The sequence below is a fragment of the Fringilla coelebs genome (assembly GCF_963513975.1).
Source record: "Fringilla coelebs genome assembly, chromosome: 1".
Taxonomy (NCBI): Eukaryota; Metazoa; Chordata; class Aves; order Passeriformes; family Fringillidae; genus Fringilla; species Fringilla coelebs.
The window spans coordinates 121,302,399-121,322,331 of NC_140028.1; the positions used below are offsets into that span (position 1 = coordinate 121,302,399).

Sequence of the window (19,933 nt, forward strand, 5' to 3'; positions counted from 1 at the left end):
AAGGAGCTGACTGTGCTAGGAGTGATACAGGCAGCTCGGTGCAGCAGCCTGGCATCATCACAGATGTGGCCTGCAGCATGTAGAAAGTCACCTGAGAGTTTGTATCCTGGCATTGTTTTCTTGCCTGTTCTCAGTTTTGACTTTGCACTTTTGCTTCAGGGCATCTTGCAAGAAGGAGGTGCACAAACTTCAGGGATATCAGTTTCATTAATGCCTTTAGGATTTTTGGAAAAATATCAGGGCAGTCATTTTGCAGTGGTAATTACAAACTTAGATGCATTTGGGATTGTTGCTCAGTTACCATCTGCGTTTGAGATGCCATTGAAGGCAAAGCATGACTAGGAAGCTCTGTGTCCTTGACATTTTCTGTGTGCATGTGGGCTTGGCCACATGTACTCCTAGGGTCTGGGAACAGCAAAAGGTCAGATACTGGCTACTTTTTCTTTTCATCAGATATCAGTGGACTTACCCTCAAGGAGTAAGTGCCAAAGGAAATTTGGGCATCCCTTACCCTGACTTTTCATGTAGGCAAAGGCCTTCCTTCAGGTTTCCTCCCAAGATAAACTGGGAGTCCCACAGGTTTCTTCTGGAAGCTCTTCTCTCCAAGCTGGCTCCTGCAAGGAGGAAAGTGTCTCTTTTCTGCACCTTGTGCGTAGTTTAACACCACACCCATCAGTCACTGCTTTACACTTGAGCTCTGCTTGCAAAGGTGCCTCAGTGTAGTAGCACAGTCAATGCTCCTGGGGTATGCTGGCCTTATGAAGGAAAGGGCTGGTCCCCTGGGGCTTTATTCAGCTCCAGACCTTGTAGCCTTTTAGCTTCTCTCTGAGCAATGCCCTCTTGACTGGGAAGGGCAGAGGCAGAGCTCTGTCCTTCCTTTGTTCACTACTGTTAACCTGAAGCTGGCCTTAGGGCCAGGTCCACACTTGATTAGTGCTCCCCTTGAACTCTGATTAAGAAGGGTCTCCTCTCCTGGGACAGTGGTTGTTGGGGCACCAAGAATGTAAACTGGTGCCCAACAACTTGGAGAGGAAATAGATGCTGCTCAGATGAGCAGTGAGCTCTGGGAGAGGCAGTGTTATCCCAGAGCCCGTGACTTGCTCCATCCTTTCTGTGCTCCATTATGCTCTGCTGTGATTCCTGTCCCCGGTGGCTGCATCCCTTTCTTCCTCTGCTGCTGCAGCCTGAGGATGTTGCAGTGTGCAGGGCTAGTTGTTAGCAAGGCAATGGGAAGGGAGCATGCCACTGTTCAGAGCCTCTGCTGCAGTGCTCCCTAGAGCTCTGGCATCCCTGTGACACCACTGTTCATGCATGGCTGCACTGCCTTGGATCTGGCATACATGAAAGTGAAGGGGAATCTAGGGTAGACAACACATTTCAGCTACCATTTGGTTACCATTTCTCACAAATTCACTGATAAATGGTTGTGAATAAGGAAATACATGTGTTTTAAAATCAGCAAATCTACAACTTTGCTCTCAGTGGACATTCTTCTTGCTATCTGGCACTTGTGTGTTTCCCAGAAAAAGGAACTGTGTGCTGGTTGGAATAATACTGTTCCCATGGAACTATTTAGATCTGGGCAGTTTGTTTCTTTACTTTGGAAATCTGAGCAAGTGCAAATTTATTTATTTTAAAACAATATGTTGTAATGGATTGTAAAAGCAAGTTCTTTGCTTCAGTTGGAGTCTTTAGACCATGACTTGTTGGGGGTGTTGTGGCTTTTTCAGTTTAGCATCTTAAAAGAATGGGTTTCTGAATCAATTAGTTGCATTTTGTGCTTCTGGGTGTAATAAAAAATTTGGGATTGTTGTTCTCCCTGACAGTTCTACTCTCCATCACCCTCTACCTCTCCAGAAATGTGGTAGTTTCTTTTAAAAACAATATTTCTCCTGAAAAGCATAATAATAATAATAATGATCTCTGTTAAATTGCTGCATGGTTCCCTGATTTGTCAAGCAATCCTTGAAGTTGGACACTGGAACTTCCTAGTTTGGTCCAAAGACTTCTTTTAGAAAAGTAGTGTATTTATTAAGGAAAACACTTTGTCAGGATTGTGTACTGAGAATTCACCTTTCTGTGGAATTACTTGACATTAACTAGATTCCAAGAACATTCTCTAACTGAAAGCAATTTTGCAGGCTCAAGGGAGAATCTATGGAAAACTTAAGGAAGAAAATTTCTTTGGACCTAAAGAAGAAGTGAAACTTGAGGCTCATATAAAAGTGCCATCCTATGCTGCTGGTAGAGTTATTGGTAAAGGAGGCAAAACAGTAAGTAGCTGAAATAAACCCCTTAGTGTTGCTCAGCTATGTTTCATATTCAGGGTGTATATACACATAAAGTTTAAACTTTTAGCTAAACTAATTCTTTGATGTTACATGAAAGCAGGAGCTGTTTTCTTAGCTGTACTTGTTACATTTCTTTCTTCTACTGTGGAGTTGAAGCTAATCTTAGAATGATTTATTTCATTTCTAAATAAGTGGTAGGAATTTAAGACATGTTCAGACCTCAATATTACAAAAAAAAAAAGTCTACCTTTGTTTCAGTTAAATTGATGGCATTTCTTAGGCTCAGTTTGTTGCATAAAATAACATCACTGAGATTTTTCAGTCCTAAAAAGGTGCTGGTGCTCTGCTGGTGCTCAGGTATTTTCATATGGTGTTAAGTCAGGAGCTAGATGATATTTGCAAAGACATGGTTCAGTCTTGGGTGTCCATCCTGAGTGCAACAGGGTCTTTAGGTCAAGTGTCAAGAGGCAGTGTGGCCTCTTCCATTGCAGTGCCAAGAGGTTTAAGGACAAACATGTCTGAGAAGCTGCTCATCGAAAACTTTAATTACACAATGATAAGCACATCTAAAATAAAATTAGTTTTAATGAGACAAAGACTCTAACCTCACCTCTACTTAACATGATGGAAGGCTAATAAGCTGCTGAAAATAATTTGAACAAATTTTCCCAGAATTTCCCACCTGCCCAGTCTGAAGTTCTCTATATTGTATAGGTTTTTGAAGGAAAAATGTATAAATTCTCTGGCATTTTTCTTCCCTATATTGTACGATTTTTCTGACCTTACACTTTTAAACTCAATTGTAAATACTGTGGCATCTATTTGCTTTTTTAAAGTCATGTATTTAACACCTTCTGTGTGTTGTATTTAGTCTTTGAAACACTTCTACAAACCCAGAGGACTTGGTGCTAATTTATGTTAAGAGACACAAGAGGCTCAGCTTGCAGAGTGCACACTGCTGCATAAAGATGCTTTTTGTTAGTGAGGGGTTTAAAAAAATACAGCTTAGAGGATGATGTTTCAATGGTCGGTGTCTTTGAGGCTTGGTGGTTGTATAACATTTGTTAGTTTAAAGTTTTCTGACTTCTACTATCTGTTTATAGGTAAATGAGCTTCAAAACTTGACAAGTGCAGAAGTTGTAGTCCCTCGTGACCAGACACCTGATGAAAATGATCAGGTGGTTGTGAAAATAACTGGTCACTTCTATGCATGCCAGGTAGGAGGACTGCAATGATTTTCTCTATCTGCCTTGATGTTTCCATGGTCTTTCTTTTATAGCCGTGTGCAGGAGCCAAGGGATGGAACACTTTTGCTCAGGATACAGAGAGCAGTGCTTGCCAGGCTCCTCTGGTTGTCTTGCTGCAATAAACTTTCCTCATGCCTGTGAGAGAGATTTATAACAATACTGCACGTTCACATATGCAAAGCAGTCTCCTTAAATTCTTCTGTCAATTTATGCAGGCTCTGGCACTGCTAAAGCTTTGCTAAAAGCAAAAGAAAACCCATGTTGTGATTGGGCTGAAATTCAGAAGGAGCAGAGACACGAGCCATACCATAGTATCTGGAAAGAATACACCCAGATATGCAATTCATCCACATTGCCCAATCTGTTGATATAATATCATTAAGAAAAGGATCACAAGATTCCTTCTGTCACTTAACTCAGACTCACTCCTTTTGATACTTTGCTGCAGGTGACTTGTAGTTCAGAAAGGAGATGGGGGGGCTGGGAAGCCTGTAAGTCTGACCTTCTGGTTACTCTAGTGTATAAAAAAATTGTACCCTCTTAATTACAACAGTGGTTCTTATAAAACATTTGTATTTCCAGAGGAGTAAAATTAAGGCTGTAGTTCAAAAATCTCAACATTGGTAGTCGTCTGCCTATTCTCATGCTTTATATACTACAGATGAGAAAACTGACCATGCAAGTAGTTGTGTTAGCTTGAAAACAGAAGAAAAATTAAAATTTAGGCTGTACATCATGATTAATCTCAAGTGTATTTTAATTGAAAAGTAATCTAGTCAGAACTAGAAATTTAGTCATTCCAGATTTTCTTAATCCCAGTAGCATCTCTTGTTGGTGGTAAACAGCAGTCACTGCAGCATGGCATCATGATGGGTTGTTTCTTCTTCTTTGTGTCCTTCAGCTTGCTCAGAGAAAAATTCAGGAAATACTGGCTCAGGTAAGAAGGCAGCAGCAACAGCAAAAAACATTGCAAAGCGGACAGCCTCAGCCAAGACGGAAATAAAGGTTTAGGAAATGGCCCATCAGAGACAGATGCCAGACCAAAGACAGACTGTGTGACAGAGAGACAGGTGGTGAGCACCTGTTGAAGTTTTATGCAGAAGATCCACCAAGCCAATCACCTGTTCGAGGACCAGGCAACCGTTGAACGCTGTCTCTGAGAATGTATTCTTTAGGCTCTCTCAAACTTTTGAAACCCAGCTTTAAAATAAGGACCCCTTCACTTCCCTTTTGTTCTATTCTCACAATTTAACATAAACTCGTTAGTCTTTTTTATTGTTCTTATTATTCCCCAACAACTTTAGAACTTGGTTTAATGAAGCTTTCTCTTCTGAGTTCACTGGTTAAAAAAAAAAAAAGAAAAGAAAAACCAACAAAAAAAAAAAGAAAAGGCATTGCTCTTATAGGTCCAGTTGTAAAAGAATAAACACATTTGGAGGGTGGGATTGCGGGTGGGCTAGGGTTAGAGCAAGGGTATTGACAAGAGTTTAAGTGTTAGTCCCAATGTTGAAACAAGTGGCATTTTTTAAAAAGAATTTGGTTGCATTTTTACATAACACTGCCATGAATAACCTAAGGGAAGTGTTGAATGGTGTTGGCCAGGGCATAAAAAGATAAATATGCATTTTACTAAACTACCTCAGGCATTTAGTACCTCAATGAGAAATTGTTCCTTTTTTGCTTTTTTTTTTTGGTATTTTGTATACTTTATAAAGCTAATAGTTCTTGAGCATTTTATTTTTTTAAAAAAAATTAAAATTTGATCAGCCACCAGCCAGGAGTACTACAGACTTATCGGGGAAAAATATAGTAGAGCACTTCTAGCTGCTGGCTGATGGGAGTAAGGTGGGTAAAAAAAACACAGCCTCAGATTTCCTGAGGGCTTCAACACCATCATTTGTTTAAAAAAAAAAAATTCAATGAATGTTCAAAAGATAGTGAATGATGCCAACATTCTGATAGCAGCAATGCCGTTTAGTTTTCTTTTAAGATGGGATGAAAAAGTTTGTGACGGTACTTTTTTGGGAACAGGACAAGGAAGTGATGGCAAGAGGCTGGGGTTGGGGGAAAAAATTTAGAAGGCTGCAAGAGGCTGAATTTTTTTTTTGTGCTACTTGATTGAATGCATGAACCCTTTGTGCCTTTGACCATCACTACCTAATAATGCTACATTTAACCATTTGCAGCCCATTTGGACTTTGCCATTTTGTTCAAAGAGCAAGCTTCATCTTCAGTTTGATAGAACACTTGATCTGCTGGAGCATTTTTTGAGGCCAGGAGGGTCTCTGCTGTCTGCAGATCACATCATACTACTTTCAGTTACCACGATGGGGGAAGGTCAAACAGTGTTTGATCACATTGAAAGATAATGAAAGGCTAAGTTTACATATCCAGCCGCTGTTATGGGCCACACTAAGCCACTTTGAAGGTTTTGAAAATGATTACAAGAAAAAAAAAACAAACAAAACAACAACCTCTCTAGCCTGGCTTATAATAGATGCAGCAGGATTTATGCACGTTCTGCAACCAACCATTAGAGGAGAACAAAAAAAAATGTCAAAAGGCAGGGATAACAGGAAAGTTACCAAATTTTTAAATTTCCAAATGTAATTTGAATGATGATTGTGGTAATAGTGACACATTCAAGTTTCTACAATAAACTTCAGTCTACCTCAGTTTAAGAAAAAAAAAATGTGGCAACACATGGTGCATAAAGACTGCTGTGTGTGTGTGTGCGCGTGCGCGCCTGTGTGTGTGTGGTCGACAGAGCCATGCTATTACCTCTGAACCTTTTTTTGTGATGTTTTTTGTGCATGAGATGATCAGAATCACCATGCTGCACTGATTTGAGGGGCACAGCGAGCAAAAACATTTGTTTCATCATTTTGTTATCTACCTCTTAGGTTCATGTTGAAATAGAGGCATTACTACATAGACTAGATAATTTTCCCAAAGATCATTGTTGTACAGATTAGATAATTTTGAAAATGGTCTGAAGTGTTTTTCCTGCATCTCTTCTTTACTAATTGGTTTAAAAACCACAAACTTATGTTGTAGTTTTAGCAAAGAAAAATGAGTTTCTTTTCCTTTTTTGACAGTGACCTTCATCTAGCCTTTAGGATAATTTTTTTTTTCTTACAATGAATTTAAAATTACTGAAGTATGGAAAGTACATAGCATTTTAATTTTTGTTGAGGCTTAAGTCAGTCGGACGTTCCTTTCTTAACATTTGAGAAGGATTTGACTTCATTATTTTCCATTAAAAATTCTTTACAGATAGGCGCTGCATTTACATCTGCTGATTTAAATTCTGTCATCTCTCTTAAATTTCTAGACTTAATATGGTATCTCATGTTTTTCTTTTCAATTGAGACTTGGTAATTTGGAGTATTTGGGAATAGCTAGAAAGTAAATACTGTAAATGATTTCAATATCCAGAAAGTATGGATCATTTTTCATCTGTAATGTGCCCCCCAATGCAGCTCTACTTGCCAGATGCCTCTGAATGGAATAAAGAGTTTAACTCCTATCATCAGATAAAGTTGTGTGGTGTTTTTTTAAATTATTGAGGCATAGGGACAGACTGTCCCGAGTATTTGTGGTGCTTTGATCAAGTTGGTTTTCTGTCCGTAATAACTGGATAAGGATGAGCAGTAACCTACAGGTATTCCACAGCTGCTAGGACAGCCAGGTTACAGCGTTTGCACTTCCCAAAACAAGCTGTGACTTCTATGGCTTGTAATTAATCTTCTCCCTCCCATCTGACACTGCCATATAGTCTGGAGGACAACCCATGCTTCACGGTTTGCCTTGCACCATTCACTTGCTGTGGAAGGAATGTGGACTTGACAGTACTGACTGTCAGGACAAATATGAGATTAGAAATTCAGTAATTTTTTTTTTGGGGGGGGGGTGGTGGTGGGGGAGAGGGAAGGCAGTTTTTTTTAACCCAGTGTTTACTGTGGTGGTCCTGGAGTGATGAAGCTTTGTCATCAATGTGGCCCTAGAAGCTTGGACAGGCAGAACCAGTCACACAGGCAGACACGTGTGCTGGCAACCTCTCACCCCTACCATGACCACCCAAACACACCACTTGCCAGTGAGGTGGTATCACCTCTCCATTTAGATCCTTGTTAACATTACTTGGAGTAAAACTAGACCAGATGCTTAACTGAATGCTTACATGAGAGGGATGTGTTGGGGAATGAAGGAGTATCATGGAGTATCACAATTCTCTGTCTTTGAAAAGAGAACTGGGAAGCCCAAATTGTTTTCCAAACTCATTCACCTTCCTACTTCACAGCTCATTTCCTGGGACCAACCAGCAGAAAGAGGGAATTGAAGAAATTCTGTAGAAGGCACTGCATAGAGTGTTGCATTTCACAGGGCACCCTAAGCTCATTTCTCCATGTCAATATCAAGCTTTCTTCTCAGAAACAGCACCCTGTCATTTGAGCAGCATAAAAAGTCAAGCCTTGCTCTGTATTGCTGGTGCATTTGTGACAGCTCAACCCCTGATTGTTTTAAGCATTTGCTTTATCATAACATTCTTATTTGCTTCTAACCTTCCAGAGCTTTTATTCTAAACTGCAATTTCCAAGGCATGCGCTCTTTCCCATTAAATGGAGCATGTGTGCTGTGCAAGACAGCCTGGGCTTGATATGGGTGAGGTGGAGGATTCTTAGACAAACATGAGAAACTCTTGAGAAAGCACTCAAGCTGGGCTCTAACAGAGATGTTAGCTCAAGTGACAGAAACAAACACTGCTTGAAAATGAAGTTACTGAGATGCAGTGCAAGAAATCCGAGAAATGATGACGAAAGTTTCACTTAATGGATTCTCCCATTCATGTCATCAAGGGATCCTTCACAGAGCCAAACCTACATGTACCTGCCCAGAAGGACTGAATGCTGAATCTACAGACTCATTGCACAAACTGTTTGGTATTTTTATTTTACCCAGAAATCACCTGATTAATCCAAATGAAATTATTCCCAAATGTTTTCTTTCTAAAAGGGCTTTAGTGTTGCACAGTACTGATCAACCAGACTGGGTTAATTCCTACCTCCCAGCTTCTAGAACTATCAGGCCATAGTCTCACCAAGGATAGCAGGTAACGTGGTTGGAGCACTGCAGTAGCTTACCAGAGATTAGAAATGCTTCTGTTAAATGGATGAGGACCAAGTTCTTTCCCTGGGCTGGCAGTTCTGATTGTTTAATAGCAACCAATAGATGTTCATAGAACTTTTCACATTATGCTTTGCCAGTTAAGCTAGCTATATTTGATAATTTTACTGGGGTTTTTTCCCCCCTACTTTTTTTGGTCTTGTCTTTTAGACTAGTAACCCTTTTCACCTCTAAGAGTCCTAGCCTGTTCACACAGCTGTTCTTTTCTGGGTACTCCTTTTGTTACTGCTCTTTCAGACAGGATACTGTACATGGTTCTGGTTACTAATTGTGGGTTCATATGATGGTGTAATGTTTGCTGCACCTACCTCTATTCATCACATATAACTTATCCACAATAGCAGTAAAAGGGAAATGTTTCAGAGAATGAGCTGAAGTTACTCCTACGCATCCCTCCTAAGAGGAAATGACTGATGTAGAACCCATCAGGCTGTAAGACAGCCAAGGTTATCTTTCTCCCATGTGATTACTTTCAAAAAGTGTCATGAAGCATTTTGAAAACCTTTCTCTGCAGTTGTATCTCCCAACAACATTTTTGTTTTGTGGGCAAAGATGTTTTATCTGCATGGTTTAACTACACTTAACAAATACCCATAACTGCAGAACTATCTGCTGCCTTGTATCAAAGAGCAGGTGAACTTGGAGGCAATCACTCATTAAAAACCAGAAGTTAGACACAGCAAGAAAACATGACCTGAAATAGAGGGAGAAGTGGGTTTTGGTTTGTTTGGATTCTGTGAAACAAACACACTTCCTCCTGAACAACACAGCTACAGGCACAAAAACCAGGCTCACTTTGAGCATTACAAACCGAAGCTGCTGTGCAGGGCAGAGATGCAGACAGGGCTTGCAGTAGTTTGTGGGGCTATGGGGAGAAAAAGGTGATTGCCCTCAAGATCTCCTGTTTCTGCTTTCTGATACAGGGCAGAGCAAACTTCTCCAGGAGGAAGAGACCCTAATCCAGTGATGAAACCCCTGTCCTGTAGTACAGAAAAGCATCTTGTCTTACACAGACAAGTTGGTTACCAGCTTCAAGTTCTTTAACTGGTTAGCAGACCATGCATCAGTCATGCTAAAACACACTGAACAGTGACTTCTGAAAGTGCTGAACAGTCCATTAGCAGCAAGTAATGCTCAGAGACCAAGGGCTTCCTACAGAACTTTCTTCCCCACATCAAAGAGTTGAAGGTTTTCACTACCATAGTGTATTGTCTCAGTGTCCCTTTTCAGAAAGTAGGTGAGAGGAAAGCTAGGAGAGGAGTCAACTGCACAAGCAGGATGAGCTGAATCCTCTCGCATGAAAACAAGTAATTGAAGCACTTCAGTTTGGGGCTTTTTTATTATTATTAAAACCGGGTTTGCCTTGGCTGGAAAACTGATTTACTGTTCTGATAACTCAAAGCACATTTATTTGTCACTGTTGCTCTTGGCTTTTATGTTCTCAGTAACACCAGTGTGTTTTCTGTCCCTCCCTTCAGAGCATGACTTGCTTTATTGTGACCAGAAGCAAATGGCTCAACACAAGAAGTCATCTCAACTGTTCTGTTTCACAGTTTTTCCTTGCAGCACTCCAGTCTGTTTTGCACTGCCACTATAGGGTGTTTTTCAAAGATATTAGAAAAACAATTACTCTAGAGGCTGAGCTTGAGTTCCAGCTTAAGCAGCTGTTTTTGCCCTGCTCTTCTCACTGCAAACTCCACTAAGCCAATGGCTCCCCTGGGAAGCTCTGATAGGATTCCTTCTTTGACATTTCATGGCTAGACTCTTATCTCAAGTGTTTTTTGCAATCTTAATGATTCTATGATTCTGCTCACTTTAGCTTGCTCAGAACTCTACCTGGGCACATCCAATAAAAACACTGCTTTGTACTGATCAACTGTACTGACTACTCAGTTCTCAAAACTGTATGACTCAGGCATACTTGTCCTCTTTCCATGCAATAGCTGCTTTAACTTCTTGTCTCAAGATGATCACTGCTGCTAGGAGTCAGTCCAAGGATAAAGTCCTTTGGCAGGGACTCTGGAGTCATCTGTGCTAACTGGTCATCGTAGGGACCAAGAGTCCACAGCTTCTCCAATTCATAAACTTCTCGTGTCTCTGGCAGCATGAAATGAACCACTATGTTACCTGCACAGAACAGAAATTCACAATGAATTAAAGAGAACAGGAAAGCACTCCTACACCTTCAACTGAGCAAAGTGTTCAAGCCCTCCACCCCCTTTCTGGCTAGATACATCATGGCAGCTGATAAAGGTCCCTTCCTAAGCTGCTGCTTCCAGTTCTCAAGCAGTGTTGGGAATTGGTCAGTCTTTCAAAAAACTCCAAGACTACAGTAACAAGATATGTGACACAATACTTTAAAATAGAACACTATCACAAGACTCCAAAGAAATTATGACTTATATGGGACAGAAGAAATACAAAAGGAATTTCATTGAAAGAGTCCCCCAAGGTGGCAGATGGATTTTCAGCTTTCTTGTATTGTCAGCATTCTGCTAAACAATTTTTCCTAGGTGTGTTGCTCACACTTCTCAGGTAGTTTTACAATGAAATAGGTTCAAACCCTGATATACTAAGGTTTTCTGGTTTCATTAATTCTGTGCAAACAACAGCAGAGAATGCTAATTCCAGTGTTTGTCTAATGCATGTTTCTGTAGTGATTCCCCTAAATTCCAATTGATTTTCAGTTATTACCCTCAATAAATATTATCATTAAGTAGCCAAGGCTTAACATCAGTGGCTACAGTGCTCCTCACTCATCCATAAGTGAAGTTTTTATCTTTTAGGTCAAAACACCAAGCCAGGGGGTGAGATTCTAAAAGTAGCAGTGAAGGAGAACGGCTTTTCGAATGCAGTCTTTTGTATTTCTGAAGAGTGTCACACTTGTAGAATAAAGAATTAAACTCAATTTCTTAGGACTGAGGTTTTACCCCATGTGATGGTATGATCTGGACAGTGAAAAAGTCTGTTCAATAGTTCACTAGTAAGGCAGTGTACAGTGAGCTCCCATTTACCCAAACATGGATTACAGAAACCTGAGGAAACTGACTGAAGTAGCCTTTTTTCCCCCCACTATTGTTACCTTCAATTTATTAGGTTAGGACCTGTTTTAGCCACTGAAGAGTAGTTACTGTTTATTTTCTTGGTGCCAAAGATATTTAATGGAAAAATCATTTATTATCTCAGTGAATTCAAGAAACAATTGGAATTCCCAAATAGCAGAGAACTGTGAACTTTCCACAGCAACCAGGGTTCATGGTGAGATGCTTCTGTCAACAAAGAGCTCATGCAGAACTTTGTTTTTCTCAGATTCACAAATATTTACCAAAATCAATGCACAGCCAGTCATCTGTCTCTTTTCCTTCAATCTGAGTATGAGGACCACCATCTTCTTTGAGATGCTTGTACTGAGAAAAAAATGAATGGCAGAAAACTAAGTCTTTTACATTTATTTAAAAAGCACTCAAATTTAACAGAGAAGCCTGATTTTGCTGAGTTGTTTTAAAGCTTAAATGGGTTAGATTACTTCATTCTGGTCCTGGGGTCTGCACAAAAGAAAAAGGCCAATATACATTTGCACTACTGGAAAATACATACAGATTTCTCAAATCTGAAATCCTAATGCTCTGGATTCCCATACTGTTGTCCAATAATTTTGTAGCTATCTTTTATCAAGATGAATTCTAAATACAACTGCTTACAGTAGTCTTTCCATTACTGGGAGAGTGGAGGGGGCAGCTCAAAGCAGAGCTGCATAAGGTCAGTCAGGGAAATTGGGCAGTTCTCTGTGCAGCACACAGTGCCTTTTTTAGGCGCCAGCCTGAGAGGCTCAGCTCTCCCTAGCCAGTACATGAAGAACCCAAACACCCACCAGAGCTGGAGAAATTTGACAGCTCAAGACTGAAGTATGGTCACTTCCAGATCTGGCCATAACCTGCTTGTTCCTCTACAAGGGGTATTGATAGAAATGGCTCCAAAAGTCCATTCTGCCATGGAAGACAGAACACAAAACAACATGTACCAGCATGGCAAATGAGTCTCACTTCACTGGGAATGCAATTATCACAAAATGCAGCTGCTCATTGTTGTTCCATACAATGTTAGCTGCTGGGTAATGATGCTGGTTTGCAAACCAGCAAGAAAACTTTCAAAATGCTAACTCAGAACCAGTTCTACTTTTCTTTCTTTAAGATGGTTTGTGAGGTATCTTCAAAAGATTCCAACAGTCTGCTCAAAATGCTAAAAAGCCCAGCGTGAACTGCCATCAGGTTGCAAAGGCTGACCTCTGCTACAAGTTTCCAAGCCTCATCTTTAGAACTGTGTAAGGTGAACAGTTACAAAATAGCCAAGAGTTAGCTTCTTCCTCCGACATGAAACCAGATGGGCATGTGAGCCTTTGCCATTCACAAGCTCCTGGAAGTAGAACAGGAAGAAGATCTCATGCTACACCTGAGCACCTATTTGTTTTACTGTGAGTAAATCATAAGGGTTTAGGAATGGTAGTAAAGCTTGCCAACTGCCTGGCAGCACTCTGGAGCACTTGCTCTGCTTGACATCTTAAGCTTCAGCTACTTTTTACCTAGAAAAGTTTCCAATGTGAGGCAAATTCAGCCACCCCCAAGTACTTGACCAGGCTTCCCAGTTTCTCAGGATGCCCGGGAGGACACCATGCCTCCCAAGAGGCTCTGCCCTTGCAAAATTGCCGCTCTTACAGCCACCAGAGGGTGCAGCCATGAAGCCCAGCCAAGTTTTTGAAGGGCAAATGGTACTCACTGATGTCTCCTGGTCCGTAGGAAATGAAAAACTGTTAAAGACTAGCAAGTTATACAAGCAAGAGTACATACTAAGCACTTGGATTTAGCATACTCAAATCACACTAATGCAATTTCCAGCTTAAGGCAAAATTTTGGTTTGTGAAGATGTGCAGAGAACATAAGACGCTCCCCATACCTGCTCCGAAAGGCCCTGAAAAGCTAAACCATCTCTCCCACTCTCCTTTCCCCCATGAGTCTCACAGCTGAAAACAATGGGGTTGGAAGGAAGAGAGCAAAACCAAGAGTGAAAGGAAAAACAGGGTCAGGAAGGGAAATAAAGTGGGTGGTGAGACGGCAAACTCCAGGCTGAGTATAGACAGCTGACTGATGGGGCTGGTCATATTCCTCATGCTGCGCTTTCTAACAGTGCATGGCTCTTCTCAGGCAAGAAAGTCTCTCCCTCCTGAGTTTCACCCTCATCTCTAAGCATCTCTAAAGTAATTTTATTCTGACCTCCACTCCTGTCCTGAAAAGTTCTTTCTTCCAAAGGCAAAGGATTTCTGCAGAGGATTTCTGTGCAAGGATGGCTGCTGCTGCCTCTCCTCTCCTGCAGTACATGCACAGCAGGGTGACCATTAACTACCAGTATGCTTAAGGCTCATGAGCAGATCCTGTGCCTCTTAAGAGGCCAACTTTTTTCCCAGCCTTACAATATATCTGAGAAAGTGGAAATTTTGAGGATCAAGGTTTGAGAACAGCCAGTTAAAACTATTTTGAATGACTGGGAATGGTGCCTGCTGGACAAAAATAAAGGCAGACTCAGGTCATCATCACCATCTCACATCATTCATGTTCTAGCCACCCAACTGTGATGTCCTCAGCGTTCCACATACAGAGAGGTCTGTTTCTAAAACATAATACCTATATTTTGTGTAGTACTGCTAAAGGAAAAAAACCAGTTACTTCCTAGATGTATTCAGGACTAGATGACATAATGTCATAAGTTTCATCTTAGCTGGTATGCCCTTACACATGCAATCCTGAGGAAATTCCCATCACAACACTTAAACCCATTCCCAAAACTCAGAGAGAGCAGCAAGAACTATGGCCTTACCATTTTCAGCATGTAATTTGCCATTGCATGAAGATGCCGTGTTGAAAATCCACTCACAATTATAAAATAATCACAGTATTTTAGTTCTGGAGATAGCTGGATGACACAGATGTCTTTAGCATTTTCCTGCCTCAGCAGTGCTACAGCCAAGTCAATGTTGAACTTTGGAAGAACAGTATCTGGAGCACATAGAAAAAATAGTACAGTGGCAAATTTTCTTTTTAATTGCAAAAATAAACCATTTAGAGCCATAAAATAACAATAACCAAATTACAGCCTAAGCTACTCACTCCCTGAGTTTGGTTTGATACTGACAATGCAACATGAACTGCAGATTTTTCAAAATCATTTTTACAGCCACCAAAGGGGAGAAGTAAGCACTCTTCCAGTAAACAACACTATCACTAGTTGTAACAGTTACCTAAATGAAACTTGGGTTTTTGCTGACTTACTTATTTCTTATTGTTGCTATTTAAAAGCCAATAATATCATTCACTTGTCAATGTAGATGAATTAAACCTAAGAACTCCAAGAGACGTTATTAAAACAACAGATAAAATTGAAAATATTTCAGAACGATGCTTTTCAACAATCTGTGACAATACATTGCGATTAAATTGTTCTAGAATCTTAAGCAGAAGAAACCACTATTTTAAAAATGGAGCTGACACGATGCAGAGTGAAGACACTGTTTCATCTGCAGGTAGAGCAATATCACTTTTTTTTGCTTTTCCCTAGCCTGATCTGGTGCAGAGCATGATGATATTGTAGACAAAGCTTTAGTCCTTCCACAGTTTAAGGAAGCCAGCTTACAAAACACTAAATCAGTGAAACTATGTTCTGTTCACACCATGTAATGTTTATTTCTAATTTGTCGTAATTAGGTAGATGCAACTTGGATGCACACTTAAGGCATAATTTGAATCTGTCAGCAGTGCTAGTCTGCCTCTATAAAATGAACATTAGTGCAGACTGAGCACCAGCACAAAGCCAAGCTTTATATTTCCCAATATAAAGAAAAAGCCAAACAAAGGAACAATAGCTACAATTATATGCATGAATCGGGGATATGAAATTGCATCTGATCTCTGTAAATATAAGGCTTTCAGCTCAGGGCACTCTTTCAACTTTTTGCTGTGGTCACACATCTTGAAAATTAGCAGTGGCCACAGATCCTCCAGACACAGCGGTTACAGAATATTTGCCTGGTAGCCACCTGAGAAGCCTCCAGAGCCTGCTTGGAAAACGGGTGGCTTAAACATCACCAGGCACTGCTCGTCTCGGTCAGATGCAGGCTAGAGGAGCTTTGCTGAACAGCCACAGCCGCACACCAGCCCCGTGCACACAAGGCTCGCAGCTGTCACGAGTTGTTACCGAAGGGCACGGCACGGCAAGGGATCCCTCACACCCGCACGACACCCGGGCTCCCTGCGCACCGCCCGGCCCCTCGCTTTCCAGCAGCGCTGCGGAGGCCATGCCGGCCCGGTGCCGTGACCCCGAGGCCCGCGGTCCCGGCCGGTCCCACCGCACTGGGCACGGCGAGGATCCTCCGCAGCTGCAGGCGTGATTCCACGCGTGCTCCTTCTTCAAGGGGCGTCACACTCCGCTCAAGGTCCCGCTGGGCACCTCCGCAGCGAGGCCGCGGTCTGGGCCCTACCTGCCGGCTGGCGCTGCTCCGCCGCCCCCAGCGCCCCGGGCCCGGCTCCGCCTCCCGCCGCCGCGCAGCCCCGACCCGGCGGGGCCCGGGGTGGCGGCGGCTCCGCCCGCTGGGCGCCCCCGGCTGCAGCCCCGAGCGGCCGCAGGAGCCGCCGCGCTCCCGCCAGCGCCCGCCACATGCCGGCCCGCGTCCCGCCCTCCCGGCACGGCACGGCGCCCCGCCATTGGCCGGCAGCGGGGCCGCCCCCTCTCCTAATTGGCGGAGCCGGCTGCCGGTCGGGCCGCGGCGCGCGCACGGTGCTGGCCCCGGGCGGTCCTGGGCCGGCCCCGCTGGGCCCGCGGCTCCTCGGCTCCGGGCGGCCGCTGGCCCCGGGGGTGGGCGGGCTCGCACAGGGTCACAGAGCCGTAGGAAGGCTTGGGTTGGAAACAACCTTAAAGGTCGTCCAGTTCCGACCTGCCTGCCGTGGGCAAGGGCACCTTCGGCTAGACTGGCTCAGAGCCCTGTCCAACCTGGCCTTGAGCACTTCCTAGGGACGAGGCGTCCCCAGCTTCTCTGAGCAACCTGTTTCAGTGCCTCTCCACCCTCACAGTAAAGAATTTTTTCCTAGTACCTAAACCTGCCTTCTTTCAATTTGAAGCCATTTCCCCTTGTTCTGTTGCTCCTCAGCCTTGTGGTCTCCCTTGTCCTCCCGGCCAGGTGCAGCTGATCTGTTGGGTTTCCAGCTGCACCTGGCCTGCGGTGTTCTGGAGCCAGGAAACAAATGCAGGTTAACCTGGGGATACGTCCTGAAGGTGCCTGTTCGGTACCATGGCTTGGGCACGTGGGCCAGAGGGCAGCTGAAGAAGCATCAATTTTAAAGATGGTGTCTGGATTTGAGAGGAAAGATCATTCTTGCTCTGTAAACACTGCGTTGTGCTGGGTTGTTGGGCAGCTGGAAGGGGCAGGTACAGTACATGGGCACTTCCATATACGCCTAAACCACGTATCCAGCTCAAACCTTTTGCCTCCTTTTATAGGCTACAGTTTTGCCTAAAAAACTGCACCTTGTTTGAAAGTAACATGATTTTCCTGTGAAATGTGTAATTCCTGCATGGTGTTAATGGGCACAGGCTGGTAGTCTTGCTGTGCTTGGTTTGCTATGGAGAACCTTGTCAAGGGTTGTGAAATTATGACCGTTAAGCATTTGTATTTAATGTGGGTGAAACATATCCCCCCACCTCCTTCCCCTGGAAATCCTGGCATTTACAGGGACACTAAGAGAACTGCTATTCAGAATTCCCACTCTCACCAAGCATGATGGTCAAATAATGATACAAAGGTTTAAAAGACATAGTCATGGATGGTGCCAGACCTCTTCTGATGGTGCCCAGCAATAGGGCAAGGAGCAGTGGCCATTAACTAAAACGAAGAAGTTTCACCTAAACATGAGGAAGAACTTTACACTGAGGGTGGCAGAGCTCTGGCACAGGGTGTGCAGGGAGCTTGTGGAGTCTCCCTCTCTGGAGACATTCCAAACCCCCCTGGACACACTCCTGTGTCATTTGCTGTAGGTAACCCTGCCTTGGCTGGGGGTCTGGACTAGATGATCCCCAGAGGTCCCTTCCAACCTAACAAATCTGGGATTATGGAATTCTGTGTGAATTATAAAGACCTGTAGTGATAAAAGCTTTATAATTAAAGAAAATTTGACTATGCTGCATGAAGCTGGAAGTGATTGTTTGTACTAACAGGCCACAGTGGCTGGATGGCACTTGCAAAGTTTTATTTCATTCCTCTACAATTCCTTCAGAGACTGGTGCTTCTTAGCCTTGGTTTCAACTTAAAAATACTTTTGGTAAGAAAAAAATGCCACATCTGATGAGCCATAATTGTGTGCTATAAAGAATATTCAAGAAAAAGAGGGGGGAGGAACAAAACAAGAGGTTTGAAGTAACAGCTCAATTTTTAAAGTAATTCTTAACAAACTTGCTACCCAACTGATGTTTCTGTTTCTCTTGAAGACATGTTTGAAAAGATGTTCTTTCTATGAAGACAATGTACATTTATCTTTGATGCCATTCTTGATGTTATTTCTCCAAAGGGAATGCCTGAAACCTGTCTTGTAACATTTGCTGACATTCACAAATCTGTTGTTTGTCAGCTTTTCTTGCCTTTGAAGGACATGAAGCTCATTTGTATCCTGATCTGTTCTGAAATTGTGTCATCTGGGTGTTAAGAAAGTCTCCTTGCTTCTCAGGTTTGTGGTGCCATTTCTCTGAGTGCACTTAAAGGAGACTGCAAAATCAGCTTGCTAACCCATGGTAGAGCCAGGTGTGAGCTGAGGGTAAGGCAGATCCCGTGTTTTATGGAGGTAGACACTCTTTTGATCAATAATTGGGCAACTCACCAAGTTGCTTATCTTGCAGTTTGTCATTCTGAGACAAAGCAGTGAACTCTTTCAAATTTCAAATCATTACATGGTTTATTTGTCAGTGCAGCAGTTAAATTCCATTGTATAAAAGTAAAGATGTATGAAATAGAAGTTACAGCTGAAAAGGCAAAATGGTAATATAAAAATGTAGTATTCTGACATGGCACTTAAAGGGACACAGTGCAAGATATTCCTAATACTTAGGTTAAAGTATAAAAAAATTCTTAACAAAAGCCTGAAAGCTGTTTTCTGTGCAAAAGCTTAAGATGTCTCTGAGCATCTAAGATGCAGCATTTTGCAGAAACAAGATGTTTTCTGCATGTAGTGAAGAAGGTGGTAGCCTGCATCTTCACTGATCCTAAGCTGTGACAGATTTTATGTTTTCATGCTTCATTACAGGTCATCTTAAGCTTTCCACTAAACCCCTGTCCTGCCTCAAGCTAGAGCAACAAATACAAATTACAGTCCTGCCTGACTGATAACAGAGGACATAACACTTAAACAGTAATTTTTGCAGAAAATGTGTTTCCTGTTTAAGTCAGAAAATAATTTGAGATGCTAGTTTTTAGACAATAGGATGTTATGTGTGAGGAAGACAGAACAATACCAAATACACTGCTTTTAATAATATAACTGAAATAGCCACGAAATAATTAAAATAACGGGAGAACCTGGAAACAAAAGAAGAAAAGGGGCTGTTGAATTTTAGAGCTAAAGAATTAATCTCACAGGTATGTTGGAATCTGCATTTTTTTTTTTAATATCCTTAAGTGATTGAAAGGTGTCTGTGCACACTGGGAAGGGGCAGTGAAGACTAGATTCAGATTACAAATGATAAGCATTTTGAAGATCTGCTAAAACACTAGGGGAGTTTATAATTATGTTTTGTTTATAATTATGTTTATAACTATGTATTGCCACAGGAACAGAAAACAGAATGTATCAGAGATGTTTCAAGACATATTAAATAAGCTAATTATATTGAAATACAGATCTTCAAAGAATTCAGTGTTTAGAACTGGATTGTGTAAGGTCATTTGCCCAGCCTCCATTTTGGCTATAACCTTTGCTAACAGCAAAGGAGTTTTTTGAAACATGAGCTATAAAGAATTTTTGGTCTGTTTGCTCATCTCCATGAACCTTTTTAGCAACCTCTTCCCTTTCTGCAAATAAGATGCTCTCCTTTTCTCATCATGCAGTGAGCCAGCCTTCAGCAGTTGGTGCTGGCCTCACGCTGTGAAATGCCATGATGCTGAGTGATGAGCATGTGTGG

At 42.2% G+C, this 19,933-nt stretch overlaps 2 protein-coding genes across 5 annotated transcripts in view; one reads left to right on the top strand and one right to left on the bottom strand.

Annotated features, from left to right (window-relative positions):
* Positions 1-7,303, top strand: part of IGF2BP3 (insulin like growth factor 2 mRNA binding protein 3) — a gene marked incomplete at its 5' end in the record, with an annotated part of 111,586 nt that extends 104,283 nt beyond the window's left edge. For all 4 annotated transcript variants that reach the window (XM_084212776.1, XM_084212777.1, XM_084212778.1 and 1 more), the window contains 3 exons: positions 2,142-2,273; positions 3,395-3,508; positions 4,440-7,303. In XM_084212776.1, coding sequence (XP_084068902.1) covers positions 2,142-2,273; positions 3,395-3,508; positions 4,440-4,541 — 348 coding nt within the window. In that variant the 3' untranslated portion in view covers positions 4,542-7,303. The remainder of the gene's footprint in view (positions 1-2,141; positions 2,274-3,394; positions 3,509-4,439) is intronic.
* Positions 7,304-8,216: 913 nt separating this feature from the next.
* MALSU1 (mitochondrial assembly of ribosomal large subunit 1) lies at positions 8,217-16,428 on the bottom strand (the record flags this gene model as incomplete). Its single annotated transcript, XM_084205155.1, has 4 exons — positions 8,217-10,852; positions 12,051-12,132; positions 14,594-14,772; positions 16,251-16,428. The coding sequence occupies 4 exons, from the start codon at positions 16,426-16,428 to the stop codon at positions 10,674-10,676; spliced, it is 618 nt and encodes a 205-aa protein (XP_084061281.1). The 3' UTR covers positions 8,217-10,673.
* Between the last annotated feature and the right edge of the window lie 3,505 nt (positions 16,429-19,933).